Below are 16,642 nucleotides of genomic sequence, written 5' to 3'. Positions count from 1 at the left end.
GCTAACCTTTGTATCAGCTCCATACATTCCTCTTCAGCCAGGCCTTTGGTTGATTAATTAATATTCAATAGCCTTTTAAATGTGTTTGTGGGAGGGGGGGTTATTATTAATTTTTGTTGTAACTATTTTGTGCTTTTACCCTGTATTTTTTATCTCGTGAACTGCCCTGAGATCTTCAGAATGAAGGGCAGTATATAAATTAAATAAATAAATAAGCAAATAAATAAATTAAACCCCCCCCCATTTGCCCAGAAGGCCCTTTGGCTGAAAAACGTTCCCCATCACTGCCTTAAACAGATCTGAGGCCAGTGGTTTTAAGTACGTGCAGAGTAGTTTCTGATGTAAATCTGTAGCCCGCTACTTAAAGCCCATGGGAGAATATCCTTTGTGTTTTGCTGTGTTCAGAAGCTTCGACAAAAACTTCCAGTCACCTCCGTGATACAGCACTGTAGGCTTAGCATTGCTTGTAGCACTTTAATTCGCTCCTCCATGTGCCTGACTGTAACTTTCTCTCCCTTCCAATAGGGCTTGCGAGCATCCATTGATGCCTACGACAACTTCGATAACATTACACTGGCTCAGCGTCTAGAGAAACATGAGTTGATTGAGTTCAGGCGCATTGCCGCTTACCTGTACAAAGGCAATAACAGATGGAAGCAGAGTGTGGAGCTCTGCAAGAAAGATCGCTTATATAAGGTCTGTTTTTGTTTAGCGTTGTCAGTTCCTCCTTGTATGTACTGGGAGCACGTGGGATGGAATTTTAAACAATTTTTTATCGTAAAAGCCTGCAGAAGATGAAGCAGTCCTACACCTGTTTTTGCGCCTATGCATCCTGCTCTAGCATCATGCATGAGAAGTCTGATGTAGTTACTTCATGGCTCTAAATTTAAAGTTTCATGGTGTTCTGTAGGATGCTATGCAGTATGCCGCAGAATCCAAAGATGCTGAGCTGGCAGAGAAACTGCTTCAGTGGTTTCTGGAAGAAGACAAGAAAGAGTGTTTCGCAGCTTCTCTCTTCACATGTTACGACTTGTTGCATCCGGACGTGGTCCTTGAGCTGGCATGGAGGCACAACATTATGGACTTTGCGATGCCTTATTTTATCCAGGTGATGAGGGAGTACCTGACCAAAGTAAGTGTGGCTTCTCTAGAAAGGCTTGTTGCTTTGATCTCGAGTCCTGGGTGACATGCTTCAAATTTTGCCTTTAAATGACCTGCCAAAACGTTTCCGTTACTGAATTGCTTTAAATGCCATATTGCGAATGGTGGGGTGGAGACTTACAGGAATCCGGAGATCCAGCCTGAAAAAATGAAGGGAACTACAAAAAGGACTAGCTCTTCACATACATTTTCTGGAACTTGCCAACACCTAGTTAGTAGATTTACCGTATTTTTCGCTCTATAAGACGCAGCAGACCACAAGATGACCTAGTTTTTGGAGGAGGAAAACAAGAAAAAAAAAAAATTCCAAATCTCAGAAGCCAGAACAGCAAGAGGGATCACTGCGCAGTGAAAGCAGCAGTCCCTCTTGCTGTTCTGGCTTCTGGGATAGCTGCGCAGCCTGCATTCGCTCCATAAGACGCACACACATTTCCCCTTACTTTTTAGGAGGGAAAAAGTGAGTCTTATAGAGCAAAAAATACGGTACTCTTTTTTATTATTTTATTTTTAGTCTCCCACTACAGATGCCCAGACACACTAGCCAAAACTTCTCCTGGCTGCTCCCATTGCCGCTAAACCTTAAGATTTAAGTTTTTTTTCGTGAAGAAGTTGATCTCTGTTCTTTTTCACTTTTAAACATTTGGACTACTTCACTTTTACTAGCTCACTTGACTAAAACACTTTCTTTTAGATGCTTTTCCCTACTTGAAATACTGTGTTTTGGAAACTATTGTGCTCACACGCTGCTCTCCGTGAGCCGCATGTGTCTGCTGTTTCCTTTTTCTTCTTTTGACTGCCTGTAAAAAAGGCCTCAGGGTGGGATGCTGAAAGCTGCCTGGATCTTGGAGGTCTGTAACTGATAGCCATGTATTTCAGGCCAAAGGGACTACTTACATACTCATCCTTTTTGTAAGCACCTGGATATTAAAATAATAATACTTTTCCACTAGAATAAAGCAAGATCAAAATAGCAGCAGCAAAAATCTGGTTATCCCTTTGCCCTTCCCCACTCCAGCCCATTGTAGTTACTGATACTTTCATTAATTTAGCGTGCAAGCCTATTGATGTATGGCAAGTACAGTGTAGGTTTTGGATTTGTGCAAGACAACCCTTTTAATAGGTCATCTCTGAAACTGCATTGCGGATTAAGTATTGTAATGCTAAGTAAGCTTTCCTGTGTATAAACTTATCACTTTTGTGTTAGGTAAGATATTGGCTTCCCATAGGTTTAAATGCTGAATATGCTTCTTTTCTGTGTGGGTCTCCTTTCCTATTTCTCCCTGCCAACTCCCCTGCCCATGTTTGTGTGATCTTTGCTTTTTCTTGAAATTGATTTTCTGGCTTATTGATTTTAAGTATTCCCCTCTGAATTTTCTTGCAGGTTGATGGTCTGTTTAATAAGGTGACCGTTGCTCTGGTTTTACATTGGCTTTTTAAATTTGTGTCCCTAAAACGTATCTAAGGCTATTTGGGAGTCTTAACTGTAGCTTTTGCTGAAAAGCAGAATAATCTAGCTTTGGTCTAACTAATACCATAGTAAATATCTCTTCCACAGTAGCTTGGGAAAAATCCAACCAGACCTAGCTTGTTGTGTGCCCACTAGCTGCAAAGAATTCAGTTGTTTTAGGCACGGCAGCCAAATTTTCATCTTTAAGATGCTTATCTTAAATACAGTGCCTACAATTATTTGGGAACGTTTGCATCTGAAATGTCCAAATCTAATGCAATATCAAGGTAGTTGAGGCTTCCCATGGTGGCCTAGTAAGGCCCTAACAAGCTAGTCTGGGGGGGGGGCAAAATGTGTAAAATGAAGTAATAATAATAATAATCCCTTTTTTTACACTTGGGATATGACTGAGTCTTAGATCTGATGGGCGCTACCATGCTCTTGTCAAGCTGAACTCTGGTTGGATTTTACAAGTGGCAAGTGTCTACTAAATAATTGAGTCTTCCAGAAAGAGCATGCATGAAAAGACTGCTTTTAAAATAAGAACTAATCTAGTACATGGAGGTAGTAATTAATTGGAGAACGAATTTCCCCATTTTTAATGTAAATAATTGTTTTAACTCCCCTCATGTGTACCTAACGGCAAGATGTGCATCCCTTTACCAAAATACATGCCTCCTATTAACAACCTTTTGAACACCCTTAAAAAAAGTAGGGATAGAAACCAATATCCCAGGAGATAACAAAGGTGCATATGCAAGAGGCTGTAGGTGGAAGACGCATCCCAGATCTGACGGGAACTACCTCTTGGGTGTGGGGAGGAGGAGAACTTATGATCAGATTCCTGGGCCAGCAGTTTTTAACATCCAGTAGGAGTGCTGCAGCTTCTGCTGTGAAGGTATTACTATTCTGTTGACAGACCCATTGTTGATTGGTGAGTGGGTGGGCAGATTCCACACTTGCAAGGCCAGAATAAAGCCATGAATAGTAGCTTCCAAGAGGAAAGTTGCTGCAAATGCTAAAACTAAGTAGCAGCTAAGGAAACTAGACATATCCTAGTCAGTTTCAAGCCAGTAGGCAAACAGTGTAATCTTGAATATTTAGCTTAGCAAAAGTTAGTATTGCTGTTGGGGTTAAACCCAGGATATAGATTCCCCCCGCTTTTAGCTTGAATATTTTTATAGTGTTGGAATGTAACAGCAACCAAGAGAGCTTAGATTTCTCCTCTTAATGGGACCGATTATATTAGCAATAATACTGGGGTTCCTGTCCAGAGAAAAGTATCCCTGGGGGGGGGGGGTTAACTTCATCCAAAAATGAGAAATCCAAGTGCACCATTAAAACTTCTGCAATACAATAAAATTGAAAGGAATGCTGCCCAAGTGTACCAAGACATGAAACGGCAAGAATCCCAAGACATTCTGGCCTTCACACAATGGCAGGAACCTATCAACTGGTATTACAATACTGCCTTTTACATAGGAATCGCTTGCAGAAGTGAATTGTAATTGAAAAATGTAACGGCAGTCTGGTCCCTGGATAAGACAGAACTAGACTGAGGAGTTTATGCTCACATCCAAGAGAATGCAACTGCTCTTCAGCTGTCTGGCTTAGCAAAAAGCAAACCCTCTTCCAGTCTTGGAAATGCTTCCTCTTGAGTAAACTTCAATATTTAAGCTGCTCTAAGCAATGATGGTGGCATTACAGTGGTATGTTAAGGAGACAGGCTGACATGACAGCTTGAAACTAAACATACTCTTCTGGTATGACTTTAAATTTCCAGGAACTTGCCTTCCAATCCAAAGCAAAGCGAAACCTCGTTGTAATGGCAGCTGTTAATATTGCTTGCAGTGTATTTGCAGAAACCCCACTAATTGGCCTGGCAGCTCTGAATTGGATCAAACAAACTACTTTCTTTGGGGTTGTGCCACTGAAACTGTATGTTGATAGTAAAACCAGACCGCAATGTCCGTAAAATGCCCATCAGATTCTATAGGTAAGGAACAGTTTCTTCCAATGAGTAGAGATATCCCGGTCCTCATCTACACAACATGGGGTGAGGACTTGCTTGTCATGTCTGGCCTTGCCTCCTGTTTGCATAAGCCAAAGAAGCCTTTGAAGTATCACGTTTCCCCTTGACCAGCTGGGAAGTCTGTTCAGAATGCAGACAGAGAAGGGAACTGTGCTGCTCTTTGCTCCCCCTGCCCCCTTCAAAAAATAAAAAGCTGGTTTGGGGAAGAGGAGAAGCTTAACCGATGCATTGAGTGTGCTGCCTACGTTTCTCTATCTTTATCCCTCCATGTCTGATGGCTAGGTCACCCAGTGCTAGTGGTACACTGTTGCCCCCATCCCAGTAAAGCACTTTTTGGGGAAAAGCAGGAATGAATAATAAATATAATAATAAAATTGTATTTATATCCCGCCCTCCCCAGCCGAAGCCAGGCTCAGAGCGGCTAACAACGGTAAAATAATACAGCATTCTAAAATCAATTCATTATAAAATCAGTTCAAATCAAATTAATGGCAACCATTGGGCTAGAGTTCTGTGAGGATTACCAAAGGAGGGGGTCAGGCTGTGCCTTGGGCAAAGGCCTGGTGGAACAGCTCCGTCTTGCAGGCTCTGTGGAAAGATGTCGTCCCGCAGGGCCCTAGTCTGTTGTGACAGAGCGTTCCACCAGATCGGAGCCACAGCCGAAAAAGCCCTGGCTCTGGTTGAGGCCAGCCTAACCTCCCTGTGGCCCGGGACCTCCAAGATGTTTTTGTTTGAAGACCGTAAGGTCCTCCGTGGGACATAGCAGGAGAGGCGGTCTTGTAGATACGAGGGTCCTAGGCCATAACCATTGACTTATGGGTGGGAGGAAGTAACAACATGCACTCAGGGACACCATTGGGGTGAGGATTAAGCTTGCCCCTGGTGAACTTCATGCCCAGCACAAGAAACATGTTTCACCTCCTTATAGCTGTCCAGATTTTTTTATTTTTTCAGTGCTCTGCCAATTTGTCCTAAGGGACCATTGAAGTAAGTTAGGGGCTCATTGGGTTAGCTCTGGGTTCTGTTGCTTAATGGAATGTGGGAACTGGCTCTTGCAGGTAATGGGTGTTTCGAAAGGTGAATCTAGTCCGAAGCTCCCTGTGACTTAATTGTTCTGTGAACTTGACCATGCATTTTTGCTTGTGCCATGGGCCATCCTATTAAAGAGCTGATCTCTGGCAGTTGAGCAAATGCTGAAACTGGACTTAGTTCTGAAAGTAGAAAGTTGTGCTAGATCCGCTGACATGTTGAGACATAAATATTTTTAAATGAAAGCTGGAATGGAAACATTTGGGAAGGGGGGGTCACAGAACTCGGGCACTAAGAAGTTCTTTCATGAGAGTTTCCTTTCACTTTACAACTTAGGTGGATAAACTTGATGCTTCTGAAAGCCTAAGGAAAGAAGAGGAACAAGTAACTGAACCCACTCCAATAGTATTTGGTAGGTGAAGACTTGCTTTCTTTTTGTTAGGCCCTCAACTGAGAAGCATTTCCAGAAATCCAAGTATTTGTACTTAACAAACCCTCCGTGTGTTAATGCTGAACTAGAAGAACTTGAGATTTCTCCATAGGATCTAATTAAAAATCTGTTGCTGCCAGTGACTGCCATATCGTCATCACAATATAATTCAAGATATCGGTGTTTAAGAAGAAATCTAGTTTATGTTAGGTTTTCTCTAGCTGTTCTGGAAGCAGCCATGCAGCACAAATTGTTTACCGAAGTAAACTGACTTAAAGAGGAATTATTTCCTAGCAATTCTCTCTAGGATTGCAGCCTTTACAGATTCTGGATGCTTTTCAAAGAGGTTTATTGGACACACACACACACACACACACACACACACAAAATATGAACCAGTGTTGGGATAGAACAGCTATGGTTTTAAAATTATTCCTCTTTTATATGATCCGTGAGTGGAGGCTGAACTAGGCAGATCCTGCTCCTGAAAGCTTGGAAGAAATTGCATGGTTGTAGAAAAGTGTGCGGGTGTACAAACCAAGTCCCATAGATATGGAATATTACACTACATTTGGCTCTCGGCCTTTTTTTCCAGTAGAAAACACCCTCTCTAGTTAAAATGTTTTGCCATTTCAAGAGGTGCAGTATCTCCAGATGGGCAAAGGTGTTCTTGGAATGTCTGAACTATGGTAGGGGGAAACCTTCCTTTCTGTGGGTGGCAAGACTCTTTGAGATTAAATCTTCTGGAAAAACAGAATCCCATTAAGGGAGAAAATGGTGCTTCTATTCCAGAAATGTGTAAAAAGTCTTTATTTTGGCAAAAGGTAGACTTTATTGACAATTGCATTCTAGGTCCCTCCATTAAAGGAAGTTCATGATGACGAGGTCAGTTCTCTACTGGGAATGGTTTTCAATGGGAGTTCAGTTTTCCCATGCATGAGGCATGCGTAGTTTTTTAGTAGAGTTTTAACAAATGTGTGTCTGGTCTGTGGCAGAATTAATAAGCATAGGCTGGGGAAATACGACTAACAGATCTAACTGCAACGTGTTTAAAACTCTTGGCTGTACAGATGTGTATCGTATGGGGTTTTTGTTTGAACTTTGAAAGTTTCTCTTAATGTAGTTTTTCAGGACCTAATAGGTGCCAGACAATTGAAACAAAATCAGTCACTACTTCACCGCAGGGAAGGAGCAGGGAGGCATTTACTATAAAAAAAACACAGAACCCCTGAACTATTTTTATATCATATGGGAGCTGTTCATTCAAGGATTTCTCAGGAAGTCTTGGCTGTTTCCCAGTCATGAAAAGGGGGCAGGCAGCTCAAACACTGGAATTTTGAGAACTGTCCCTTGTCTGTTGCCCTTCTTTTAAATCTGGAAGGGCCTTCGCTCAGCAGTAGAACCATTGGGGGGCATTCAACAACGTAGACCTATTGAAATTACCGGCCCTAACATAAGTCATGTTCATTAACTGGGTCTCCTCTGAGAAAAATTACATTTGTTACCTCTCCCAAGGAGCTTCCCGTCCTCCCCATTCTGATCCTTGTAAAGTAAATCGGAGGCAGAGGTTTTCTCGGGTTGCTCAGTTTCATGGCTGAGTGGGGCGGAGGGGATTCAAACCTGCATCTTCCACAAGCATAGTCCGGAATCCGAGCTATTGCACCGTGCTGCCTCTCAACACTACACAGGAGAGACTCCAGGTTCAGTCCTTTTGACTTTGCCAGCTTAGGCGTCAGTTCTGGAGAAAGACTCCATACCTGAGATCTTGGAGCTACTTCCAGTTAGATTAGGACCATATTTACAGGTGTTTTTTTTTTAATCCTGTCAACCACGCTGTGATCCGCTCCTGAAGGTCAGTATGTAAATTTAATAAAAAATTTATTTACAGAGAAATAAAGATGGGCAAATAGTCTAACATAGTATAAGGCAGCTTCGTGTGACGTTAGAGCTGGAAATGTACCTTTTGCTTTTTCTGTTTCAATCTTTTTTTAAAACAGACGAACACACCCCTGCATTTTGAATTGGGATTTGTTGTGTTCTGTGGGTTGGGGTATGCAAAAGGCCTTACCTTCCAAGTGACTTAAACGGACCCCCCTTGTCTTTCTTCCAGGCCAGCAGCTGATGCTAACGGCAGGCCCAAACACAGTACCTCCACAGGCAAACTTCCCCTATGGCTACACGGCGCCAGGATTCACCCAGCCACCAGTTTACGGTTTCAATATGTAACTCGCGCTGCGAGACCTTTAACCGTCTCGGATCATCATCTTCCCGTCCCTCTTTTTTTTTATATATACTTTTTCTCCAAGAAGGCACAGATGACTCCCTGCGTTGGCTTGAATGCCCTTTTCAAACCCCTCCACCCCCCCTTGGTTCAGAGACACCCAAAGGACACTGTGTTATTTATTGCTATGTCCTGTTACATTTCAACCTCAAAAGGCAGCTCTCCCCGCTCTCCTTTTATCTTGTTTTCCGTTAGCGACATTTCAAGGCTCTGTCTGAAGCGGAGGCAAACACTCCAACTAAAACCAACAACCCAGCAATAACTTCTGGGGGCTAGGAGAATTTCTGGCGTGGTTTTGGGCGTTTTAGTGCTGCTTTCCCCCCCTCTCTCCTTCCAGAGTCCTCTCTCTAGCCACGTGCATGCCGGGGCGTCCTCTGGCACCAAGCTGTTAACGTGTTAAAAAGTACTGTAACAGATGAAGCCGAACCTTCCAACTGGTGGGATATATGAAAATTGTATGTAACACACACCTTCTCCCCATTTGTTTATAGCGCTGTGCAAAAAAAAAAAAAAGGAAAATAAAAAGTGTATTTGGAGGCGACAGGGGGGAGAGATGACACAGTTTACAGAATGTTGCAAAAAAAAAAAAAAAAAGCATCTATGCCTTCTGGATTTTTTTGTGTTTTTCTTTTCTTTTTTTTTAAAAACCTTCCTTGGAGAATAAATTGGATCATATCTCAGAGCAGACACTCCCCATATTTTTTGTTCCTGTAGTACGTAATAGCATGATACTCGTTGGCATCAAATGGTACACATTTTCAACAACATAACTTGGCTATGTGACTTTTTTTTTTTCTTGACAAGCAAAATGTCAAAGAGTGTGTTGCCTGGGCAGCCATAAGTATTGTAAATGTGTGCGGCAGAGAGGACTGTGTTGGTAAGAAACATAGCTGTCAACTTTCCCCTTTTCTAAAGGGAAATTCCCTTATTCCGAATAGGATCCCTCGCAAGAAAAGGGAAAAGTTGACAGCTATGGTAAGAAATGAGTTTGGAAGCCCCGGGAAGTAAGGGTGCACCTCCTTGCGTGACTTCAAGTCTCACCTTGAAAGCGAGTCTTCTGCTATGCTGGCTGTATTTGACCTGAAACTCTAAAGCAGGTGTGGGCTGCTCCTCCTATCATCCCTGACCACACACCATGCTGGCTGAGATGAGCTGGAGAGTCCACAACATCTGGAGGTCTCCCAAGTTCCCAATTCCTGCTGTAAAACCCTCTGGGCATTTGGAGATACCTTTCTGACACGGCAACAGCTCCAATTCCCATCCACCCCACCCCTCTTCTGGCTCTGTGCAGGAATTCTGTGAGATCAGATGATCTGCCCACCAAACGCACTCTCGCTTTTCTTCTTCTTCCCAATAGAGAATGCCAACAGGGATGTTACTACTTTGTGCCACTCTTCAGAGACATATATCATTAACATTTTATGTACTTAAAACTAGATAATGTATAATTTATGGCTATGACTCTTGTGCTAATCATGGATATTATGAAAATCCAATTATAAACATAAATCAAACCAGTGTCCACTGTGTGGTTTGAAACAAGGGGGCTGGAGGGGAGGTGCTGTGTCAGCCTAAGGAGGTGCTTGTAGCAACCATGTAAATGCCCACAATTCTTTTCCTTGGCCGTGTTCTAGGACTAAACCAGAGGGGTTGTTTCCAAGTCAAAACTGGAGTCAGCTGAGCTTTGGCTCCCATAGCTGTGGAAGTGCAACGGCTTTTATGCAATCGTGGAAAGCGGCGTAAGCCCCAAACGCTGTGCTAGTAAACCAATGAGTGTCAGAGCTGGGTGACATGTTGCTAAATTGTCTGAAACCAGTATGGCGTCAGCTCGCGATACCAGTTTCAGACAATTTGAGCTGGCAATACATTGCGCTGGCTCAAATTGCCTGCAGGCAGACGGACAGCCTGAGAAGATTCTCAGCGATCACCTTTTCAGGCTGTGTCGTCCTGCCCACCTGTGCCTTTGAGGAAACCCCCCGCCTGTAAAGCTCATGCAAGCCAGAACGGTATGGGGGCTCACTCAGCTTGGGGGGGCAGAAGGAGCCCCCCTGGCTCACGTGAGCCTGAGTGGTATGGGGGCTTCCTCAGTAGGGCTGGGTGACGCAGCCAAGATACATTCCAGACACTCTGATATATCAGCATATACGGATATTTAGCTGCTGATACGTCACAATGTTGAAAACCAGGTACCGCCCAGCCCTACTGTCAAATCTAGCAACTGCCTTCAATTTGCAGTGATGTGTTTATTGTTCAGTGTGCTTGCTTTCCCCACTGTAGCTTTCTTAATGTTCTCCCTGCTCCCACGAAAGAGAATATGTCACCTAAGGCTAAAACCAAACTTCCCATTGATTCGTATTTGGGAACCATGAAGCACAGGGGTTTCAATTCTGATGTAGTTTGGAGTCCAAAGACAAGCCTTACCTTTACCAAATATTATTCCCTTGTATGTGGTGGCAAAGATACTGGCCAAGTCTAGGACAGCACAAAAACAGTTGGCATTTGCTGCCCTTGAAAGTATCTTGGTCTCTTGCAAGGTCCTATTTTACCATAATAAGCAAGAGCTCCTTGAAAGCTCGTAAGACTAAGCTCGGATGAATGCTTGAAGTTTCTGGATGGTTAAAAAGCTCACCAGCCACATGTGATTTCCGTTTTCCTATGCTGCCTCGGTTCGTTCTTCCTTTTTAAAACCTTGCTAAACTGAATAAAATGGCAAATAACTTTCCGCAGGCAGGCATTCAATAATAGTCCTGCGTACAGGATTCCTAAGTTCAAAGGTGTTGTGGGTTTTGCTTTGTCTTTAATGAAACTTGATTTATTTGTGACGTGTATGCTGGCCCTTAACACGAGGATTTTTGTGGAGTTTACAATAAGTAAGCAAAAAGCAATTGAACTAAAAAGTAAAAACAAGTGTTATAGGAAGATAGATAGATAGATAGATAGATACACACACGCGCATGCACACACACACACTCAAACACAAATCCCCCAGTGAAAAACTGATGATTTTCATAGTGGTTGTCACTAAACTTTGGTCCTGACTTTTCCTTCCCCGAGGAGCCCAAGCTGGGAAACAAAAAAGCAGCAAAACCATATGATCAAAATAAATAAAAGCATTCATATCTAAAAACATTTGTAAATGTTCATATATTCACAAAATAATTTCAAGGTGGCTGAGAACAGTTTCTTTCAGATATCAGTTGTCCGGTGAACAGGAATGTTTTTTAATTCCTCCTGTCTCTTGGGGGGGGGGGCAAGACCACCTCACCAGAAAAGGCCGTACAAAAATGGTGAACTACGGCTGAAGAGGCCGCGTCACAGGTCAGTGCTAACCAGACAGCATGCAGCAGTGACATCAGCAGCAGGGTCTCTCCAGCCCATTACAATCGTACCTTGGAACTCGGACATTTTAGCTCCTGAATGCCACAAACCCAGGAGTGTTCTAGTTTGCGAACGTTTTTTGGAAGCCGAACGTCCAATGGGGCTTCCAATTGATCAGAAGCTATACTTTGGTTTCCAAATGTTTTGGAAGTCAAACTGACTTCCAGAACGGATTCCGTTCGACTTCCAAGGTACGACTCTATAGGACTTGAGATGGTTGTGCAACGCACTATTGTGCCAGCAGTTGCCAAAGCAGCAGATAAAGGGATTAGGGTTGATGGGAAGGAGGCAGGGATAGAAGGGGCTGCAATGATGCTTCAAGTCCCTTGCATCTGCCAAGATGGGAATTAGTGGTGGGTTTATCCTTGCATGGGCACAGCACATCTGAGGTTCATTTCCCTAAACTGTCAGGCTGCATTTTAATTGGTGTCCGCGTTAGGAACCGAAGTGCCATGATTGTATAGCAAAACTAAAACACAAGTACAATAATTGTTGTTGTTTAGTCATTTAGTCGTGTCCAACTCTTCATGACCCCATGGACCAGAGCATGCCAGGCACTCCTGTCTTCCACTGCCTCCCGCAGTTTGGTCAAACTCATGCTGGTAGCTTCAAGAACACTGTCCAACCATCTCGTCCTCAGTCGTCCCCTTCTCCTTGTGCCCTCCATCTTTCCCAACATCAGGGTCTTTTCCAGGGAGTCTTCTCTTCTCATGAGGTGGCCAAAGTATTGGAGCCTCAGTTTCAGGATCCAGTGAACACTCAGGGCTGATTTCCTTAAGAATGGATAGGTTTGATCATCTTGCAGTCCATGGGACTCTCAAGAGTCTCCTCCAGCACCATAATTACAGGTCCTTTTAGAAACTGCAGAAAGCAAGCACCATAGCCAGTGAACCATTTAACCTCTCTCTCTGTCTGTCTTGGCATGTGTGTGCATCGTACCAAAGAAAATGCTTGTTTTAGAAATACCGTCATTCCCACAAGTTTTAATAAATTGAAATAAAAGAATTAAGCTTCCTTTTTTTAGGAGAGCTGCAACACCACACCACGGTTCTAGAGTTTGTTTTGTTAATTGTGAGTTCTCCATCTCATGAATTAGTGTACCTTAATTGAAATGCTGTGAGCCAGCATAAATTTAATAGCCACTTGTAATCAAAATTCATCCAGGGCCTCTTTAACCTCATTGTGTTTCTTGAACATTGGGGCGCTGAACAGACCCTACTATCTAGCAAGTGGGCTGTGGTGGCAGTTGCCCATTACTGGTAGGGCCGCAGGCAAGGAGGCCACCAGTAGGTGGCGCCAGAGATGGAAGCTTGTACCTTCCAGATCCTGTTGGATTGCATCTTGACTCCCTGATGCAGCCCAAACCTGCCTATCCTGACCGGCCCTTACTCTCTGCAATCTTGGTAGGTTTGGGGGAAAGCCTTTATCCCTCTGATCCTAATGAGAGATTCCAGGAAAGCCCATCACTATTACTGAATTGTGGGTCTTCCCTATAAAATGAATGCCTTCTTACGTGCAGAAGTAGGAAACCTGAGAGAGTGGAGTGGAATTAATGGGTATTTAATTAGCCCAACAGAAGAGGAGGAGGAGGATAATAATAATAATAATAATTTTTCATTTGTACCCCGCCCATCTGGCTGAATTTCCCCAGCCACTCTGGGCAGCTTCCAACAAGGATTAAAAATACATAAAAAACTTCCCTAAACACTCTGTACTTCATTAAGGCTAACTGAGCGTTCTGGGAAATTGACAATGCAAAGTTATCGAAGAACGTTTTACTGGCAAACCCCATTAAAGAGAAACATCCCAGCCCGGGACTCACTGGGTCCAGCATGGGGTGGGGGGCACGTGGAAGGCAGGGAATGAGTCTGACCACAAGTACTACGCGGAGAATGGAAGTGTTAAATTTAATTCATAAATAAAAGCGAGTCTGATTTTTTTTAAAACCAAAACAAATGCAACTTTCTCCGTAGTTTCTGGTCACCCTGCAGAAATCGCAGCGCCACCTTAAATAGTAGGCAGGTTCTTAAAGCTCCAGTAGCAGCAGCAGCAGACTTCGCAATCAGGCCCTTCCCTGTGTTCCTAAGTCAGACCTACCGCTCTGCCTAGCTCCGTGGTGCCTACACGGACTGGCAGCAGCTCCCCAGGGTTCACAAACAGGGAGATGTCGCGGATTGAAGCCGGTCCCTTCTGCAAGTCAAGCAGCTACTCCAAAGCAGGAACTGTGCAACGCTGCTTTCACTAACACCACCCTTCAATTTGCAAAAAAACAAAACAAAACACCACCCCAGCAAACCGGACACCCCACCTACTCCTAAGAAGCGGATCGCTTGCACTCCCTGGTTGCTCACTCAGCAGCACAGCGCGAGAATCTTAATCGCAGAGTCCTGGGTTCGAATCCCGAGCGGCGGGGGAAAATTACTGCATTTGGGGGGGGGGGTTGCGCTAGATCCCGCGTGGTCCCTTCCCACTGTGCGATCTTTGGGGAAAGCAAAAGCAAGGCAGCCCCAATCCTGGCAGCTGCCACCTCCTCCTCCTCCACCTCCTTTTCTTTTCCGCCCGTCCCTCCTTCCAGCATTAAAAGCCAATGGCGAGCCCGTGACGCTGGCTGCGTGGCGAGGGGCTGCCCCACCTCCGCTCGCGGGAAAAGGGGGCGGCGGCGCCCGCCTTGGCTGGCTGGATCGACTCGGCTCCCGGCAGTATATAGAAGAAGCCCTGGCTGGGGATCCGGCGGCGGCAGCAGCAGCAGCAGCGATCTGGCAATTTCCTCCAGCTCCTTTGCACTTGGATCAACTCGCCCCCCCCCCACCACCTGCCAGTTCTGCTGCTTTTGCAAAACTGTCCCGTCTGTCGGTGGGTCGGATCCTGCAACCATCATGTCTCCATCCTCCACGCCCTTCGCCAGCCCATTCGCCAGACCTCGCTGCCTGGCTGCAGCGGCTCCGGCGGGCAAAACCAAACTTACCCATCCGGGCAAAGCCATCTTAGCAGGTAAACAAACCGGAGTGGCTGCAGAAACCTTTGATATTGTGACTTTGTTTGGGGGGGGGGGGAGTGGATCTGCTCTCTAAAGTGGATCGGCTCACAAAGCTTGCTGCATTTAATGTTGTTTTTTTAAAACGTGCCACAAAAAAAATCGCCTTGAACTTCTCTTATCTCTCCCCCCCCCCCAACACTGCGCCCCACCCTCTGGGAAAAGTTTGCAACTCAAAACTTCCCCTTCCAAAAGCGGATTTTGTTAAGAGCTCCTCGTTTGGGGAGGGATCCCTGCTTCTTGATTTGTACCCAAAGTTCTCTTTTGCAAGAGCAAGTCTGGGCTGGTGGAAAGAATCGTGCGAAGATCAGATGGTGCCGCTTTGCGAGGTGTGTGTGTGTTTTTGTGCGTCTATTATCTCTCCCCTCCAGCCGCCGCCTTTCCTCTCTTTTTTTGCAACCGGTAGTACATGAAACAACAAGCCGCTCGCGACCCCGCCCCTTCTCGGGTGCTGTTCATTGCTGATTGGCGGATGGGAATGGGCTGCGCCCCGCGCGAGCCTCTCTGTTGTTGACTATTTGGCTGGATGCTCAAGTTCCTAGTCCCTGGGGTTTGCTTTGCCTCTTAAGCTATGGGAGTAGCCGCCTGTCTGGGGAAACAGTTAATGGGCCCTTCTGCAATGGTGTTCCGTTGTGGGTGCCTTCTGCAAAACGTTCTAGAAGAGATAACAGCGTGTCAACAGTGGATTTAATTCTAATTTATTACTCTACAGTGGTACCTCGGGTTACATACGCTTCAGGTTACATACGCTTCAGGTTACAGACTCCACTAACCCAGAAATAGTGCTTCAGGTTAAGAACTTTGCTTCAGGATGAGAACAGAAATCGTGCTCCGGCAGCGCAGTGGCAGCAGGAGGCCCCATTAGCTAAAGTGGTGCTTCAGGTTAAGAACAGTTTTAGGTTAAGTACGGACCTCCGGAACGAATTAAGAACTTAACCCGAGGTACCACTGTAGTTGTTCCCTGTGGCTACCATATTGTCAGTTTCTAGAGAGTGGACTCTCCGCTAGAACATTTGTGGTGTGAAAAGCTATAGGATTTCATTAGGAAGTTCTAGGACATGGGTAGGCAAACTGAGGCCCTGGGGTCGGATCCGGCCCAATCGCCTTCTAAATCCGGCCCCCGGACAGTCCAGGAATCAGTGTGTTTTTACATGAGTAGAATGTGTCCTTTTATTTAAAATGCATCTCTGGATTATTTATGGGGCATAGGAATTCATTCTCCCCCCCCCCAAAAAAAGTCTGCCCCCCCCCCCCAGGTCTGAGGGACAGTGGACCGGCCCCCTGCTGAAAAAGTTTGCTGACCCCTCTTCTAGGATATGCGCTGGTTGGAAAGGAAGTACAGTTACATACCTCAGGTTACATACGCTTCAGGTTACATACACTTCAGGTTACAGACTCCGCTAACTCAGAAATAGTACCTTGGGTTAAGAACTTTACTTCAGGGTAAGAACAGAAATCGTGCTCCGGTGGCACAGCAGCAGCAGGAGGCCCCATTAGCTAAAGTGGTGCTTCAGGTTAAGAACAGTTTCAGGTTAAGTACGGACCTCCGGAACGAATTAAGTACTTAACCTGAAATACCACTGTATGTGCAACAGCCCCAAAACTTTTGCAGGTGCAAATAATATTGATGCATGTCCAATGGAAAGCACCTAATGTTCTCTGGACTTTTAATGCAATGCCTGGTGCTTTGGTTTTGACATCTAAAAATCTGGCTGCTTCCAAAGACTTGTCTTTTCCGTCTCTGCTCAACAACACTGCTTTTGGAGGGTCTTCTTCCTGATTGGTGGTTAAAATGATTGCTGGTGCTTGAGGATAATGACAGATGCTTAGCAAAAAAAAGTTTTTGTTTT

At 44.7% G+C, this 16,642-nt stretch overlaps 2 protein-coding genes across 5 annotated transcripts in view; both read left to right on the top strand.

The window, feature by feature from the left end:
• The window catches only part of CLTCL1 (clathrin heavy chain like 1), a 59,640-nt gene extending 49,746 nt beyond the window's left edge, over positions 1 to 9,894 (top strand). The window contains exons 29-34 of one of the 4 annotated variants that reach the window (XM_081842733.1): positions 526 to 696; positions 911 to 1,132; positions 2,543 to 2,563; positions 6,006 to 6,081; positions 6,952 to 6,984; positions 8,210 to 9,894. In XM_081842733.1, the coding sequence (XP_081698859.1) occupies positions 526 to 696; positions 911 to 1,132; positions 2,543 to 2,563; positions 6,006 to 6,081; positions 6,952 to 6,977 (516 nt within the window). In that variant the 3' untranslated portion in view covers positions 6,978 to 6,984; positions 8,210 to 9,894. The remainder of the gene's footprint in view (positions 1 to 525; positions 697 to 910; positions 1,133 to 2,542; positions 2,564 to 6,005; positions 6,082 to 6,951; positions 6,985 to 8,209) is intronic. The other 3 variants (XM_081842734.1, XM_081842731.1, XM_081842732.1) reach the window with 3 other exon arrangements.
• A 4,586-nt stretch (positions 9,895 to 14,480) lies between these two features.
• Positions 14,481 to 16,642, top strand: part of SLC25A1 (solute carrier family 25 member 1) — a 59,062-nt gene continuing 56,900 nt past the window's right edge. Inside the window, exon 1 of the mRNA XM_081842844.1 lies at positions 14,481 to 14,749. Coding sequence (XP_081698970.1) covers positions 14,635 to 14,749 — 115 coding nt within the window. The 5' untranslated portion in view covers positions 14,481 to 14,634. The remainder of the gene's footprint in view (positions 14,750 to 16,642) is intronic.

This window comes from Podarcis erhardii, assembly GCF_964252035.2.
Source record: "Podarcis erhardii genome assembly, chromosome: 15".
Classification (NCBI taxonomy): Eukaryota; Metazoa; Chordata; class Lepidosauria; order Squamata; family Lacertidae; genus Podarcis; species Podarcis erhardii.
This window is presented reverse-complemented; position numbering and strand designations above follow the sequence as displayed.